Below are 16,514 nucleotides of genomic sequence, written 5' to 3'. Positions count from 1 at the left end.
CTTAGCTGCATGTATGTGTGTATACCACTTGGATTCCTAGTGCTCAAGGAAGCCAGCAGGTGGTGCGGGATTCCTTGGAAATGGTTAGATACAGGAGTAGCTGTGTGGATGCTGGGAATCAAACTCCAGTCCAGATCATGTGGGATCTGGGAGAGCATTAAGTCGTCTTTAATTGCTGAGCCATCTCTCTAGGTCAGTTTTAATAGGTACTCATTTAGGTCTACTCCCATGTCATTTAATAAGTATCCCTGTGAGAGTGAGAGCCACCCTAGAAGTGTAGGAAATGATTTATATTTGTCTTGAAAGCCTAGTTGCCAGGTATTATCTTGGTGTAAGTATTCGATAGCAGAACATCTTAACCTCAGCTGCATTACCACTTAGGAAATTTAGGGGCTTTTCAAAGGACAAGTTAAGGCAGCTGGTTAGGGATCCAGGATTTCAGGTTCTTACGATCCCAGGTCTATAGCCAGGTAACACTCATGCCTGCCTTGTGGACTAGAAGTAGAAAAAATGACCTTGTTTGCCTCCTCAAAGTGGGCCTTTGGGAGTGAGAGTTGTCATTTGGGAGTGCTTGTTAGGAAGGCTGGTGACTTGCTAGTCCAGGAAGAGAGTGGCCATGAAGTACAGCTGATTCTTAGAACATTTCACTGTGCTTGCTTACTCAGGGACCTGTTGCCGTAACACTGGCAGACACAGCCATCTCTCTTTATGGCCACCTCGCCTGCCCTTCATGGGAACTGCATCAGGTTGAAGTTTTAGATTGAGCACAGACCTGAGGTTTGAGAAGTTTTGATCAGTGAGATTCTTTTGAGGCAGGGTTTCACTGTGCCTGTGGGCCTGGCTGATCTGGGACTTGCTATGTGCTGGCTTTAAACTCAGATGCACCTGCTCACTGTCTCTTGAATGCTGTGATTCAGTGTGCCACACAGTCTTAGAATTCTAAGGGAGGTTTTAGTACTAGTTTTTTGGTGTTTTTTTTTGTTGTTGTTGTTCTTTCCTTTATTTTTAAGGATACTGTGAAGTCCCAGTTCAGTCTTTCCTAAATGCTAGATTCTTACATAAGTTAACACATCTTGCACAGTGTTAGGACATCATTGATCAGATGAACCCAAAATGTAAGAAAAAGGTTAAGCATTTTGTGGTTAAGAGTTGATGCTAGCGTATACCCTTGACTGACGTTCACTTTACTATGTAGCCTCAGTTGGTCATTCTTCTGTGCTCTTCCAAATTGGTGGTGTTAGACTGCCCCAACATGTATGTAACCTTTCTTTGGTTTGAAAGTTGGGATTGCTATGTATGCTATGGACTTGCTTGGAACACTTTGTAGCCCAGGCTGGCCTTAAACCTGAGGCAAACCTCCCACTACTTTAGCAGGCATGTGAGCTTTAAAGGGCTATGGCACCATGGTTTTTTTTTTTTTTAAATTAATAACAGCCCAAATGGTCAGTCGTTCTTTCCTGTTCTGGTCCCAGGAATGCTTGTTATCTGACAAAGCTGCAAGACTAAGTGCCTTAATGTGGCTGCGATTGCACCTGATCACTGTTTTAAGAAAAACAAAAGCAGCTGTGTTCAGCTGTATGCAATGGGGAGTTTGTTCATCTTTCAGTTCTTTTCGGCATCCAAGTAAAAAGTGCAAAATGTTTAGGTATAGAGGAAATATGAGGGTGCAAACATTTTTCTGTGTAATAGTCTCCCAAGTTTTTGGAGTGCCTGCTGCCACTGACAGGTAAGCTGCTGATAGTGTAGTTAAAAGTCATTGTGCTGGCTTGTTTCTTGGCTTCTTAGGAATTTATCTTGCTTCTGATATTTGAAGCCCTTTCATGTGGTGGTGGGTGGCAGTTTTGTCTTGCTTTTTATGTGTTTAGTTTTTTGAGAAAGGGTTTCTCAGTAACAGCCCTGGCTGTCCTGGTGGAACACTTCATAGACCAGGCTGGCCTGAAACTTCTGAGTGCTGGGATTAAAGATGTGTGCCACCACTGCCAAGACACTTTTGTGGGTACTTGAACTTGAACGCAAGTCATGTGCCACAGAAAAAAGAAATAACAGAAGTTAGAACCATTGTGTTGTAGTTTATTTCCTTTTGAACAACATACCCACCAAGGGGAAAGTAAATAGTGAAACCAGTATAAATCAGATACTGCTGTAGAGGGCAGGTGAGTGCCTTCATAAGCATTCATAGCTACTGAAGAGTATGTTTGGTTTGACAGTCTTCATACTTTAAGGTCGACATTTCAGTTACTGAGCATTGGGATTATAAACATGAACCACTTTGCCCAGTTCTTGTTTATTTTTTGGACAAATAGCAGATTCCATGTTGAATGGGTAAGGGTTCCTGGGTAGGTTGCCCATTGTTACGGCTTCATGATTGTGCTGACGGATTTCCTGGAAGTGCTATACAAACATTCAGGCAAGCATGGTGGTCCTTTTCTTGCTGCGTCTGATTTTTTTACATAGGCATTTTAAATTGCCACCTGACCAGAATCCAGGCCATTGGGGGAAGGGTTAGGTTGTGTAGAAGGAACATTCCCATTGTGGGTACCTTTTTCTGGAGCTTCTGGAATAGTATCTTGAGTGGCAGCAGCCTTGTAGGTCACCTTGGTTTCATCTGTGAAGGTAAGATGGAGACTGAGTAATAATGCGGAGGTTTATAAGAATGGCTGCTATAGGCCTGTAATTGATGCTTGGTTTCCATTGGAGGAACTGTTGAGAAAGATCAGACTGGGTGGCCTTGTTGGGGGTGTGTCAGTGGGGGTGGGCTGTTGTGATTTCAAAAACCTTAATGTGGCACCATTCCTTGTTAGCCTTTCTCTGCCTGTTTGTGGTTCAAGATGTAAGGTGTCAGTTTCTGCTCCAGTGCAGTGCCTGCTGCCATGCTGTCTGCCATGATGTGATGATCGTGAACTCTTTGAAACTGACCTCCTGTAAACACTTCTATAAAAGTTGCCTATGCCTGGTCTAGTATCGTAGTAATAGAAAAGTAACTAAGGCAAACACAAAACTTACTCAGCTACAAATAAAGGAACCTCAGAGGGTATGCTTTTCTCCCATCCCTGGTGTGTTAGCACCTCAGATGCTTTGTACATTTATCACTCTAGCAACTCATACCGCAAAGTCATAGAGGAAAGGTGGGTAAATAATAATGACTTCAGTTCTGAAGGAAGGGAAGCAGGAAGAGGTTTAGGGGAATCTTGACGTTTCAGACTGCCAACCCCTACCTTCCTCAATCTTTTTTTTTCTTCCCTTCTATGCAGAGTGGTGAGGAACTTAGAAGACAGAAGTAAGATAAGGCAGGGTCTATCCTCCCTGCTCTCACACTTTAGAAGTGGTGGGTCAACTGTTAGCACAGTTTTGGTACTGGGATTTTCAAAATTGGCCTTTTTAAGTAAAGTCTTAATTGAAAATCCATAGAGTGTCACATTGAAGGCTATTACAGGTCTTCTGGAACCGTCCCTGGAATCTGTTGGCTCTAGGGCGCCATTGTACTGCATATTGAAAGGGTGACCACTGGGTAGTGAATGACTGAGTTGTTTAGATGAGACTCAGACTTAGGCTTTTTCTTCCCCCAGCAAGGTTTTAGTGTCCTGTAGTGTACTCTTGGCTTTTCTTTTTGGCTTCTTGATAACCAGGATTACATCTTAATTGCGAAGGGAAGTTTGGTGTTTGCTAGTTTAGTAATGGGACTTCCAGGCAGAGTTTTCTGTATGTGTTGAGGTACAAACCACAGCTTCTGGGTTCTAGGAAGAATCTCAGTCTTGGTTTTACTGGCAATACGATGCAGAAGAAATTGGGTAATTAGGCAAAATGTTAGGAAATGTCACAAAGTTTGTATGTTGAGCTTTTTGCTTAAAAGATTGATGATGAGGGGTCTGGGGGTGTGACTTGGGAATGCTTTCCTAGCATGCCAAGTCCTGAGTTTGATTTCCACTACTGATAAGTCTGGACATGGTACATAATGTCTCATTTGATGATCACTTGGAGAATCTCCATTTTGAGGCTAACCTGAGCTACAGAAAGGTCGAGGGTATTTGCTTTGTACACATGAACTACCCCAGTGCACAGTACCATAAAAACATTGTTAGAGGATTCGGGTGGCAAGGACTCCCAGCAGGTAAAGGTGATCACTGCTAAGCCATCTGACTACATGGGTCTTTGTGCATGTAAACATGTTGTAAACAAGTACTTTAAAAGACCGATTTGTTTATATGTATATGGCTATTTCGATGCATGTCTTTGCACCGCATTCATTATCAGTGTAGGCCAGAAGAGGGCATCTCCTAAGACTAGATTGTGAGCTGCCTTGTGGATCCTGTGGAAGAGCAGCCATGTGTTCTTAAATTGCTGAACCATCTTTCCAGCCCCTGAAAGTGCTCTTGACTATTCAGCTGCCTCCAACCACTCAGAAGCACTTTAAGGGGAGGAATTCTAATCTATCTAGGCTTACGTTCTGAATGTTCTCTAAGCCACTTGGCAATGGAACGAACACACCTTTAGTCCCAGAATGCAAGAGGCAGGTGGATCTCTTGAGTTTGAGGCCAACAAGCCTACTCTACAGAGCAAGTTTAGGACAGTCAGGGCTACACAGAGAAACCGGTTCAAAAAAAAAAAAAGCTCTACTCTAGTAATATGTACAAACCATACCAGTTATGTATTTAAGAAGCTTTATTTTAAGAAGATTAAATTACTGTGTAACCAGAATGGAATCTCTGGATTCTGTTGTATTAGGGCTATCCTGTGTTTTCCCTATGGGGGTGGTAGGGTTCTGGCCTCATTACAGAAAACTGAATACTGTAAGATTGCTGATGCTTCCCAAACAAACACCCTAGAAATAGCGTTGGTCCAAAGTAGTTTTTCCTATTACAGTGGGGGTTCTCTTGCTTTTGGACATAATGGTCTCATATAGTGAAGGTTCTTTTGCTTAGACATAAGGGCCTCATACTGTCTTAATCCCTTGAGGAATATTCCACAGGTGATTTTTCTCAACTACTGAGTACTATTGGTGGAAATGACCCTTTTAAAGTCTTGCATTCTCGGTGCTACCCTGGTTTCCTGCTGAACCCTGGTAGCTCAGGTCCAATGTGGCAGTACTCACCCTCGGGAGGCTTGAATTTCTCATAGCACCGAAAGATAATAATGAAGAGAATTCCTTCTGCAAGTTGGAAAATCATATACAGAAGAGGAAAGAAGAAAAGTGGTCCAATGACTTCAGGGGGAAAGGTCACGTTGAGGATGGTAGAACAGAGTTGAACGTTTTGGAATCCTGTTTCCATGCTGATGGTGCGGCTGCAGCTGTGAGGGAGGGAAAAGTTACTTAACAGGAGGCAACTGCTGTTAACAGCTGCTGTGCCTGCCCTTCCTGTTTGTGAGCCATTAGACCTAAGCACCCAGCATAGGAAGGTGGGAGGAAACAGGCGGTTTGTTGATGTTGAATTGCTTGGAAATTCTGTTTGGTCCTCTTTAATAGAACTAAGTTAAAACTTGAAAGGGACTGGCAGATAAGTGAACCTGGGAGCCAGATCACTCATTACTTTGTTATGTTAGTCTTACATGATGACAGTTGCACTTTTGCCTATAGACAGCAGGAGATTGTTACATAGCTCTAGCTCCAGAACTTGTCATTAAAAGCAAATGTCGGCCCCACTGTGTATCTTCGAAAGCTTTTCTTCCCTAATTTTGCCTTTCATTTTGTGGATATTTAAATTTAATGAATACATATTCCAAGTGTGTTAATTTACTAGCTTTAGTGCATTTTGAGGGGATTGTGATGACCTTTGTGATCTGGAGCTCCCAGAACTAGTAATACTGCAGCAATGTGGTCATAGGGAAGCCGCCTTTTGCCTTGTGTGGAATATGCACAGTAATTTGGTTTTTACTAACAAGTTTGTAATAGTGGGTTTTGTGTGTGTTTAGAAATGAGTTCCTTGGTGGGTGGTGGCGCACACCTTTAATCCTAGCACTCAGGAGGCAGAGGCAGGTGGATATCTGTGAGTTTGAGGCTAGCCTAGTCTACAAGAGCTAGTTCCAGGACAGGCTTCAAAGCTACAGAGAAACTTTTGTCTCGAAAAACCAAAAAAAAGGGGGGGGGGATTGTAAGGCAGTGGTTCTTAACTTGGGGGTCGAAATGACTCTTTCACAGAGGTCACCTAACACCATTGGAAAACAGACTTATTTTATGAAGTAGCAATGAGATAATGTTATGATTGGTCATCACCACATAGGTGGTGTGTTAAAGGGTCACAGCATTATTAGGAAGGTTAAGAACCACTGTTTTAAACTCAACGAAAGTTTTTAGGGTAACGGGCCTCTGGTGTTCCCACAGACCCTCAGGTTGATGACTGTATTTGTGAGTTGGGTTGCACTGTAAAGACCTGAGCTTTGGATTTTGGAGTACCACTTAGCATATAACTTCCATCCTGTATTCTTTCTTGTCAGAAGAGCAAGAAGAGTGGGCAGAGAGGAATATTAGTGGCATTGAAGCTACCCCAGTGCCATCAATTGCGAGGCAGCTCCAGGAAGCACTATCTCAACAGTGAGAGAGCAGGCTTTGCTGTTCAACCCCCACCCCCAGTATTTCAGTTGGCACCTTTGACCATATGCCAGGAAATGCTCAGCCCTTAAAGGCCCTGAGGAAAATGGAGCTTCAGGAACCTACCGTGGATTGAGCTGGAAGAGAGCAGAGAGGATGTAGCCCAGAAGGAAGCCAGCAAAAGGCATCAGGGAAGAGGTGGCCAGCAGTGGTGGTGTCATGGCGTACACAATGCTATTGCCCACATTGATGACAGACAGGACTGTGACAGCCACACTGAGGCAGAAAGTGATGATCAGCCCTCCCTGGATATGGGGACAAGAAGAGACTTTTAGAAGGATGGGAGATGGGAGTTGGTACCAGAGGTCATTTTTATTATAACAGGAAAGATAATCTTTCTTTACCTCCCATCTTTTTTTTTTTTTGGTTTCTTATGTAAATGTAAAATCAGCCAAGCATAGCCAGTTGGTTTTGACATAGCCCAGACTACTGGGAAATTTTTATGATCTTTTGTGAAGGGATGAGATTTCCTGGTCCTATGAAGCTGATATTTATAAATGACATTTCCAGTCTGTAAACATTCGCATAAGACCCCCTAAAAACACTTTGGCGCTTTCCTCGGTCTACATTATAGGGAGGGACTTCATTGTTTTAGGGTAGCAGTTCTCAACTTATGGGTTGCTCCTTGTGTGTGTATGGGAGGGGGGTTTAAATGGACCTTTCAGGGGGGTTGCCTAAGGCCATTAGAAAACAAACTATACTTTTTTAAAAATAAACTAGCTATGAACTAGCAACAAAAATAATTTACTGGTTGTGGTTTACCACAGCTTGAAGTATTAAAGGTTACAGCATCAAGAAAGTTGAGAACCACTATTTCAGGGTGAGCTGGACTCTACACCCCTGTGAATCTTTAATAGGTTCTGGTGAAATGACTGTGCAGGGTTTTCATTGTGAAACATAAGGATGTACGTTTTCCTCAATGCTTTTTGCAGCATGCTCCAAAATGGCAAAAATGTGTAAATTTGTGCCTTTCTCATCTTTTAAATAAAGAAATAGCAAAAAATTACTGATTAGCAACTATATGCTCAGCTTGACTCTAAGTGTCTATTCCTGAGTGTGATGTTTACTTGTTCTTTGGAGACAGGGTCTTGGCCTTGTGCTCCTAGCTGGCCACCTAGAACTGTTGTGTACAGGAGGCTGAGAAGGTTGGAGGGTATGGGTAACTTGACCAGTTTCTCATTCTTCTAAGGGCAAGCAATGATGGGTGCCCTATCTGTGCACAGTGTTGGTTTTTTTTTTTTTTTTTGGTTTTTCGAGACAGGGTTTCTCTGTGGTTTTGGAGCCTGTTCTGGAACTAGCTCTGTAGACCAGGCTGGTCTCGAACTCAGAGATCCACCTGCCTCTGCCTCCCAAGTGCTGGGATTAAAGGCGTGTGCCACCACCGCCCGGCTGTGCAGTGTTTCTTGTGAACATCTGTCTTTCTGTGAAATGCTGGAAATGTTTCCCTGTTAGTCTTGTAGCTAAAGTTAGCCAAGTTTGCCCTGTTAACCTCTGTTCTCTAGTTGGCCTCTCTCCAGGCTTTTGTAAATCCCAGGCTGTGTGTCTGGCTCAATCCCCATTCAGGCCTTCAGCAGTCTTAAAAGACTTAAAAGTCTTAAAAGCAAAAAAAGGCTTGTTTGCTTGCTGTTGTTGGACTCTTATTTTGCGCGTTACTTTACCTTCAAATGTGACAAACTGAAGACAGCAAGCCCTCAATGTATGGCATCAAAGAGGGAATATAAATTTAATTATACTATAATTAATGTATACTGTGTTCACTTTCTCTTGATGTTTCCTATTACAATCCCACAAGGAACTATAGAATAGACTTTATTTTACTTGTGTAAGGAAAACCTGATGTGTGTGATCTTCACCCACCTCCCACATGTCTTTTTTTTTTAAATATTTATTATGTATATAATATTCCATCTGTGTGTATGCCTGCAGGCCAGAAGAGGGCACCAGACCTCATTACAGATGGTTGTGAACCACCATGTGGTTGCTGGGAATCGAACTCAGGATCTTTGGAAGAGCAGACAATGCTCTTAACCACTGAGCCATCTCTCCAGCCCCCTCTTTTGATTAAAGGCAGATCCTTGGGGTGATGCTACTAGGAAGTACTGTGGGCCTCTCTGCTCATCTTGGGATGTGAGTGCCCGTCTGACATGAGTTGATGCTGTGAGTTGATGCTGCTGTTGCCAAGTGACCCAGCATCCAACCAGAGCCCCTAGTGAGCAAGTCAAAGAAGAAAGAGCTCTCCTAAGTAGCCTATGGTGGTAATGGCTCAGTCATAATGCTTTATTTAAGCAGGGCCCTGAGTTTTCTTACCTTGACGATGTAGGGAACATATTGTGGCTTTTTGGTTTTGAGGAAGATTCCTATGCTACAAGGGATGAGAACCATGACCAGCGATATAATAATGCCTTTGTAGGGCACCTTGTCCTTAAGATCCCCGTCATAGATCCCTTTGGTGTAGATGTACAAGAGGAGAGGCATCATGCCCAAGGCAGTGAAGGAGGAGCAGGTGGTCATCACAATGCTGAGTGGAAGATAACAGAACAAAGAAAAACCAATTAGATGTTTGAGTACCTTCTGTATGCCAGACACTGTTGGGCTGCATACCTTATCCCATTTTCTTGGCCAGCAACATGCAGCCTTTTTTTTTTTTTCCGAGTTTTGACTTAAATTGTACATAGTAACTGTTAGAATAGAAAGCAGACAGACCCCTTGTGCTTTATTGAAGAAGATGCCATTTCAATTTAAATAAAACTACTTTTTTTTTTTTGATTGGTGATTGATGTTGGGGGGCCCATCTCACTGTGCATGTCATCCCTGGGCAGGTGGTCATGAGCAAGGCATGAGTAATAACTTAGGAAACAGCATTCCTCCATGGTCTTTGCTTAAGAAAATGGACTGATAGAAAAGACAGGCACATTGATTGGCCAATACGATAGAGTTTGGATAAAAGCCCAACCATGTTTGACTAATAAGAGGTGGTACTAAATAGTATTGGGAGAAAAAAATGAATGGTTCTAAAAATATTCACATGGAAATGTAAGATTAGCAAGTTCCAGGATAGCGAGAGCTGTTATAAAACAAAACAATTCCATGTGAAAGGCTGTTTTGGTTGTGTTGTTTTTTTCGAGACATGGTTTCACTATAGCTTTGGAGCCTGCCCTGGAACTAGCTCTTGTAGACCAGGTTGGCCTTGAACTCACAGAGATCCGCCTGCTTCAGCCTCCCAAGTGCTGGAATTAAAGCTGTGTGCTATTGCCTGGCTGGAAGGTAAATTTCTTTTTTTTATAACCACCTAGTAGCTGTGTAAAGGTAATTTTCTAAAAAAGAAAATATAGGACATATTTATTAAACCTCTGACTAGTCAAGACAAAGCAGTATAGAGTTCAACATATACGTGTAAATCCCACGCTGTGAGGAGATAACATTCAAATCACTTTGCAAATCAGTAAAGTTCTTTGAGAACAACCCCGTAGAAACACAGTCCATCCCATTTCCAGATGAGGACACCCAAGTGACTAGTTAACTCGGAAAAGGTGCTAGGCCTTGCATGACATCCATTGGAAATGTGGTTTGCTACAACTGACCGGTTGCCAAAATTGACAAAGCCCGGAGAGTCCAAATAAAAAGATGCGGAAAACAATTCCTATGTTGAAGTGTGAAGTCGAACAACTGGGAGCTTCCTTGCTGACGTGGGAATCCCATGATTTCCAATTCCTGCTTTTCCTATCCATACTTTGACCTGGGAAAAAGAGACCCATGCACAGGGCTGTCTATAGAAGCAGGCCGTGGAGTCAGGAATGTGTCCCAAAATGTAAGCGCAGCAAACCACACGACAGTTCAAATACACACAGTAGGTATTCTACTGACAAGCCTAACTGCTGGCTAGTTTTTGTGTCAGCTTGACACAAAGTAGTGTCATCTGGGAAGAAGGAATCTTGATTGGAGAAAATGCCTCCATAGAATTAATTGGCTCATTGATAAGCCTGTAGGACATTTGTCTTGATTGAGGATGGGGGGGAAGGGCCCAGCTCACTGTGTGGTGCCACCTGTGGGCTGGTGGTGCTAGGTGCTGTCAGAAAGCAGGCTGAGGAATCTCATGAGGAGCAAGCCAGTGACTGGCAATGCTCTGTGGGCTCTGCATCAGCTCCTGTCTTGAATTCCTGCCCTGACTTCCCTGGATGATGAACTAGCTGTAAGGTAAAATAAACCCCTTTCCATGTTGCTTCTGGTCAGGAAGCTAAGGCACTGGCTCTCAGAGCAAATTGCCAAATATATGATCCAACTGTATGATACCAAATTGAAAACATGCAAATACAGTAGATTATCTGTAATAGTTTGAAAATATCTTGTATGTATGTATAGTGATAGTTTTTAAAGAGAATGGGGGGGGGCGCGAGAGATGGTCAGGGTTAAGAACACTAATTGCTCTTCCAGAGACGATGAGTTTAATTCCCAGCAACCACCTATAATGGGGTCTGATGCCCTCTTCTGGTGTGTTTGAAGTACAAAGCACTCTTGTACATAAAATACATAAACCTTAAAAAAAAATATAAAGGGAGAGAACCAAGGCCTGGAAAAAATGGTTTAGCACTTAAGAGTGCTTGCTGTTCTTTCAGAGAACCCAGGTTCATTTCCCAGTACCACACTGGGTGGCTTAGCCCCTTGTAACTCCAGGAGTTCTGACATCCTCTCCTGGCCTCAGCAGATACATGCATACCCAGGGCACACAGGTACACAGACACATTTAAGCCAGGAATGGCGTCTGGTAATCACAGCAGTCAGCAGGGGGTTGGAAATCAAGTTCAAGGTCATGTTTGACTACACAGTGAGTTCAAAACTAGCCTGGGCTATGCTAGATTCTGTCACAAACAGCAACCTAAAACAAAAGTTTAAAAATGCCCTTGGTGGGGGTGGGGGTTGCTGGAGAGATGGCTCAGAGGTTACGAGCACTGGCTGTTCTTCCAGAGGTCCTGAGTTCTATTCCCAGCAACCACATGATGGCTCACAACCATCTGTAATGAGATATGGTGCCCTCTTCTGGCCTGTAGACATAAACACAAAACAATGTATACATAATAAATAGATGCTTTAAAAAATGTCCTTGGAGTTGCTGGAGCCAAATCCTGGGAGGTATTCCCTCTGAGGTGTGCTGGAGGGAATGAGATTGAGAAGTGTATGGGTGCTTCTGTGCAAGCTGTCGGTCTCTTGGTAGAAGACCAACTTACAAGTCATGTGCTTGTCCTCCTGTCCAGAGAAATCATGCTTACTTTGGCTTTGTGTCAGGAGTTCTAGACTGTGTTCTGGGACTTTGTGTGCCTATGTCCCCTTAGATGTGTAGAGCCATGTTTCCAGAACCTCGGGCATTTTCCTCCACAATCATAGATACTGGGGGCTGTCAGAGGTATCACAGCCCCAACCTACCGGCATCTGTGACTTGCGATCCTCAGTTTACCCTAAAGGACCTGGATGGGAGGTGACCTCAGATTCTAGCTCCTAAGATTGGGACCGTTGCAACACTGGGGACCTTGTTTCTGGTTACAGTGGGATAGCATGTTTATGTTTTCATTCTTTCTTCCTATATATGGTCTTTGTTTTTGCTTTTTCAGACAGGGTCTGTGGAGGGTGACCTTGAACTCCTGCTGCCTTCTGTCTTTGCCTTCGTGCTGGCGTCACAGGCCACCATACCAGGCTTTCTTCCAAGTTCTTTTATTTTGAGATGGACTCTTAAGCTTTCGCCTACCTCAGTCACCCGGGTAGCTGGGTTGACAGACATGCACCACTGTACCCAGCCCCTTCTTGCTTAAGAATAATCATGTTGAATAGACCCTGCTTTTTTTTTTTTTTTTTTTTGAATCTCTAAACTTGATTAGAAAGATGAGAGGTACAAGCTGAGGCCACTGTGAAGTGACCATCCTGTCCCTATGGTGAGGTGGGAAAGGTATAGGAATTCCAATGGCTTCCCAAGTCATAGTGGGGAACTTGTAGGGATCATGGAGTGATATCCAGGCCTTTTGTCTCCCCGAGGCACTGGCTCTGGGGTGTTTGGGGACCAGCAGGTTACAGGGAGCAGGGGAGTTTGAGGATGGCAAGAGTAGTCAGGGTTGTTCCAAACAAGCTCACTTATAGGTGTTTTCTCTTCCTGTGTCTTTGAGGAAGGAACTCCCCTGTCTGGCTGTCTGGTGTCCCCCCTCAGACTTAATCCATTTGGAAGACAGAATAACCAGGGGAGAGGGCTCTAGCCTGTTCTGGACACAACTTTTGCTCAGCTCTTAGGAGACCGTTGGCAGGTTTCCTGACTCCTGATTCCTAGTGAGTAAAACGGAAGTACTAGGAGTCTCACCATTTACTTCTAACTCTAAGTGGGACTTAGTGAGCTTAAAGAGAGGCTTCAAAGTAGACCTTGGAGCCACATCTGACCCTTAGACACTGCTTGGTTTGTACAGCCTTTTAGGTACATTCGTATGACTTTTTGATGTTTGAAGTTTTGGAGATTTTACCTAAAGTTGGAGGTTCAATTTTCTTTTGAGAAGTAGAAAACTTAGGGCTGGAGAGATGGTTCAGCCAGGGTTCAACTCTTAGCATCCACTTAGTGACTCACAACCATCTATGGCTTCAGTTTCAGGGGATCCAGGACATGTACACAGTGTCCTTACATACACACAGAGAAAACACTCATACATATAAAATAGAAATAAATGTCCTTTAAAAAGAAAAGCAGAAAACTGTGACTATGGATTCCCCTCCTGTACAATACGCATGACTGATCAGTGGGACCAGGGCCTTTGAGCCTGGCAGGCAGCCTCTATTCACTCTGCAGTGAACAGGCTAGCTCGCAAGAGGTCTGAGTAGACGCACCTGCCCGGCCAAAGGTGTTAAGTCCTACGACTGTTTCCTCATCTGTGAATGTGGTCAGTTATGGTACTCCCTGCTATATGCACCTGTCCGTGCCAGCCACCGAAACAAGGATCAGTGCCGGAGTATACCGTGGACAACAGGGTATTCAGAGAATAAAATAGGCTGGGCGGTGGTGGCGCACGCCTTTAATCCCAGCACTCGGGAGGCAGAAGCAGGAGGATCTGCGAGTTCGAGGCCAGCCTGGTCTACAAGAACTAGTTCCAGGACAGGCTCCAAAACCACAGAGAAACACTGTCTCGAAAAAACATAAGCAAGAAAGCAAACAACAACAAAAAAGAATAAAATAGTACTTTTGGGGGAGGGGCGCTGGAGAGAAGGCTCAGTGGTTAACACTAGCTGCTCTTCCAGAAGATCTGGGTTTGATTCCTGGCACCCACACTGCATCCCAGAACCATCTGTAACTCAGGTTCCAGGAGAATTCAGCGCCCTCTTCTGGCCTCTTTGGGCACTAGGCACACAGGCAGTGCAGAGGAGCCATGCATGCAGGCAAACCCCCACATGCATAAAACAAGTTTAAAATTCGTGTTGAAAAGAATGTTTAGTACCCACTGTCATTGCCAGCACGTGTCGCAACTTTTCAGGACAACTGGGACTCAAAGTCTGGCAGGGCAGGAGAATAATATTCCCACTCAGCCAGTGGGAATCAAGGCATGGTTAATGTGTATAAGTAGGTCAGTTTGCTTGGGAGGAAGGGACTTTGACAGAAGGTGGCCACAGAAACACCTGTGGCAGAGTCTGGAACTTGGAACCAGAGGCCGGGCAAGCAGCAGCACACAGGGCCCTGTTCTTGATCTCACCACAAGCTGGGGGTCATGGGAGGCCTTCCACCTTTCAGAGCAGCTGATACTGGAGAGGTCTCATTAGCAGTCACCAGGTGGTGAGAATGGGACACTTGGTTACGCTTAAAAGCTCGCCCATTGTCCTTCATATGGTCCCCAACCCCATTTGTGTTCTGCCGCTGCCACAGATAACAGGTTCCCTCAGACTGTCCCTTCTCTAACTAGTGTGACTCAAATTCCTTCTGCATCGGAGCTGAGACTTAACCTGGGGTTCTTGGGACACATAAGGTATGACAAACCTTGCCCCTCCCCCTAGTTACACTAGTGTTGCCTCGCCTCAGTGGGAGAGGCTTCTTGGTTGGGTTTCTTTGTAAACTTCAGCCACAGGCAGGATGCACATGAACCCAAGCTGATAGCTCTAGGTTCCTGGCTTCACCTGTCACTGAACATCTCCATTCAGGACAGACCTAGAGGAGACTGGCTTAAGCCTGAAGCTTTGCTTCTGCTAGTGAGTTCAGCCATTGCATGGATGAACCAAGCAGTCAAGAGGGCCTCCTCTGTAGGCAAGAGTCACACTTGTAGCGGTGGTGGCGCACGCCTTTAATCCCAGCACTCGGGAGGCAGAGGCAGGCGGATCTCTGTGAGTTCGAGACCAGCCTGGTCTACAGAGCTAGTTCCAGGACAGGCTCCAAAGCCACAGAGAAACCCTGTCTCGAAAAATCAAAAAAAAAAAAAAAAAAAAAAAAAAAGAGTCACACTTGTGTGAAGGACAGATAACCCCACCAAGCCCGAGGAGTCAGGCTGTTCAGGAGAGGGACCTTGCTGGTTTCTGATCAGGATGTTTTGAGCTCAGGCTGCTGTTGGCTTGCTCTCTGATTGTTAGACTAACCGGGGCAAGTGCTGGGACCTCAACTCTACCTGAGGTGTCTTCAGATGGCTCTCACTACATCTGTCAACTGGCTGATGGGTCTCAGCATACCTTGGATGCCCATATACTGGGGGAGAACCTTTGGAGTCTCTTCTCTGCAGGAATTTGAGATGCTCATTTGGTCCAAGTCACCACCCTGGTCTCCCTGGAATGTTCAGAACCCATATTGCCCATTCTAGTTTTTCAGCTTCAGAGCCAATACCATGCCATAGTTAGGTGACTTCAGTTCTCAGGGACCCTGGTTAAAATCTGTGCTCCTTTACAACAATCCTTGAGACACTTCTGTGAGTTCCGGGGTGCCTCTTGACCAGCTTGACATCTTTCACATGGTACTCAAAACAAAGAGCCTCCAGAGCCTGTCCTGATTTAGCACAAGCCTTTGACTATCAGTGCCAACCTTAATCCAACTCCTACTTCCAACCTCCCCCTGTCCTGGTCCCCAGCCCGGACTTCCCCCAGATGATGATGTCTCTGCCTCACCCCATCCCACCCCACTCCCTCCTAACCCTCAGTCCTACCTGAGGTTCATGTCTCCCTTCACGGCCAGGGTGAAGAGGTTGGACAGGTTCCCTCCAGGCGAGCAGCCACAGATGAGGATGGCCAATGCCTCGATTGGGTTTAGACGGAAGACCTTGCCCAGGACAAAGGCAGCGAGGGGCATGATGCCGTACTGCGACAACATGGCAATGATCACCCCTTTGGGCTTTAAGAAGTGAGCCTTGATCTTGCTGAACTCCATGGTGCAGCCCAAGGAGAACATGATGAACAGCAGCATGAACACCAGGATGATGCTCAGTGCCTTGTCTGTGGCGCGGTGGCCAAAGCCAGGCGGCAGAGAGAAATTGAAGGGGACCGATACATTGTGCACCTCCATCCTCTGGCACGGCCGAGACCACCCTTGTTCTCCGCCGCTGGCCTTCCTTGCCCAGTGCTTGCTGGATGTTTTCTTTAGTTCAGGACAGAGTTTCTGAACAAAACGTAGCTGTGGGCAAATAAAAGATGACGCAACCAGCAGAGCCAGGGCTCAGGCTGTGGCTCCACTCCACGGGGAGGAGAGTCACAGCCTTATCTCCCCGGATTCCCTACCTTGCTCAAGTTTCCTGACCTCTGTGCCTGCTGGGTGCCACTCACACCCAGCACAGGGCTGGTTCATTCCTCTGCCCCCAATTGACCAAGCTTCTCTAGCGTCTCTGAGACCCCACCCAAGGACCTACAACAAAGCAAGCCTACTTTTTCCTCTTCTCTTTAGCTCCTGCTTCCAGCCCAGTCCCTGATGCCTCAGGTTGTTTGCCTGGGAAGGTGCCTGCCCCAA

General features: G+C 45.1%; 1 protein-coding gene across 1 annotated transcript; it reads right to left on the bottom strand.

The window, feature by feature from the left end:
- Positions 1 to 2,049: 2,049 nt before the first annotated feature.
- Positions 2,050 to 16,187, bottom strand: Slc10a1 (solute carrier family 10 member 1). The gene is made up of 5 exons (XM_050158505.1): positions 15,721 to 16,187; positions 8,891 to 9,101; positions 6,650 to 6,828; positions 5,090 to 5,286; positions 2,050 to 2,605 (listed from the first exon to the last, which is right to left on the bottom strand). Exons 1-5 carry the CDS (start codon positions 16,074 to 16,076, stop codon positions 2,460 to 2,462), a joined length of 1,089 nt encoding a protein of 362 aa, XP_050014462.1. The 5' UTR covers positions 16,077 to 16,187; the 3' UTR covers positions 2,050 to 2,459.
- Positions 16,188 to 16,514: the final 327 nt, after the last annotated feature.

Source organism: Alexandromys fortis, unplaced genomic scaffold, assembly GCF_014885135.2.
Source record: "Alexandromys fortis isolate MF-2015 unplaced genomic scaffold, M_Fortis_MF-2015_v1.1 scaffold_99, whole genome shotgun sequence".
Lineage (NCBI taxonomy): Eukaryota > Metazoa > Chordata > Mammalia > Rodentia > Cricetidae > Alexandromys > Alexandromys fortis.
The sequence above is the reverse complement of the archived record's forward strand: the minus strand, read 5'-3'. Positions and strand labels throughout refer to the sequence as shown.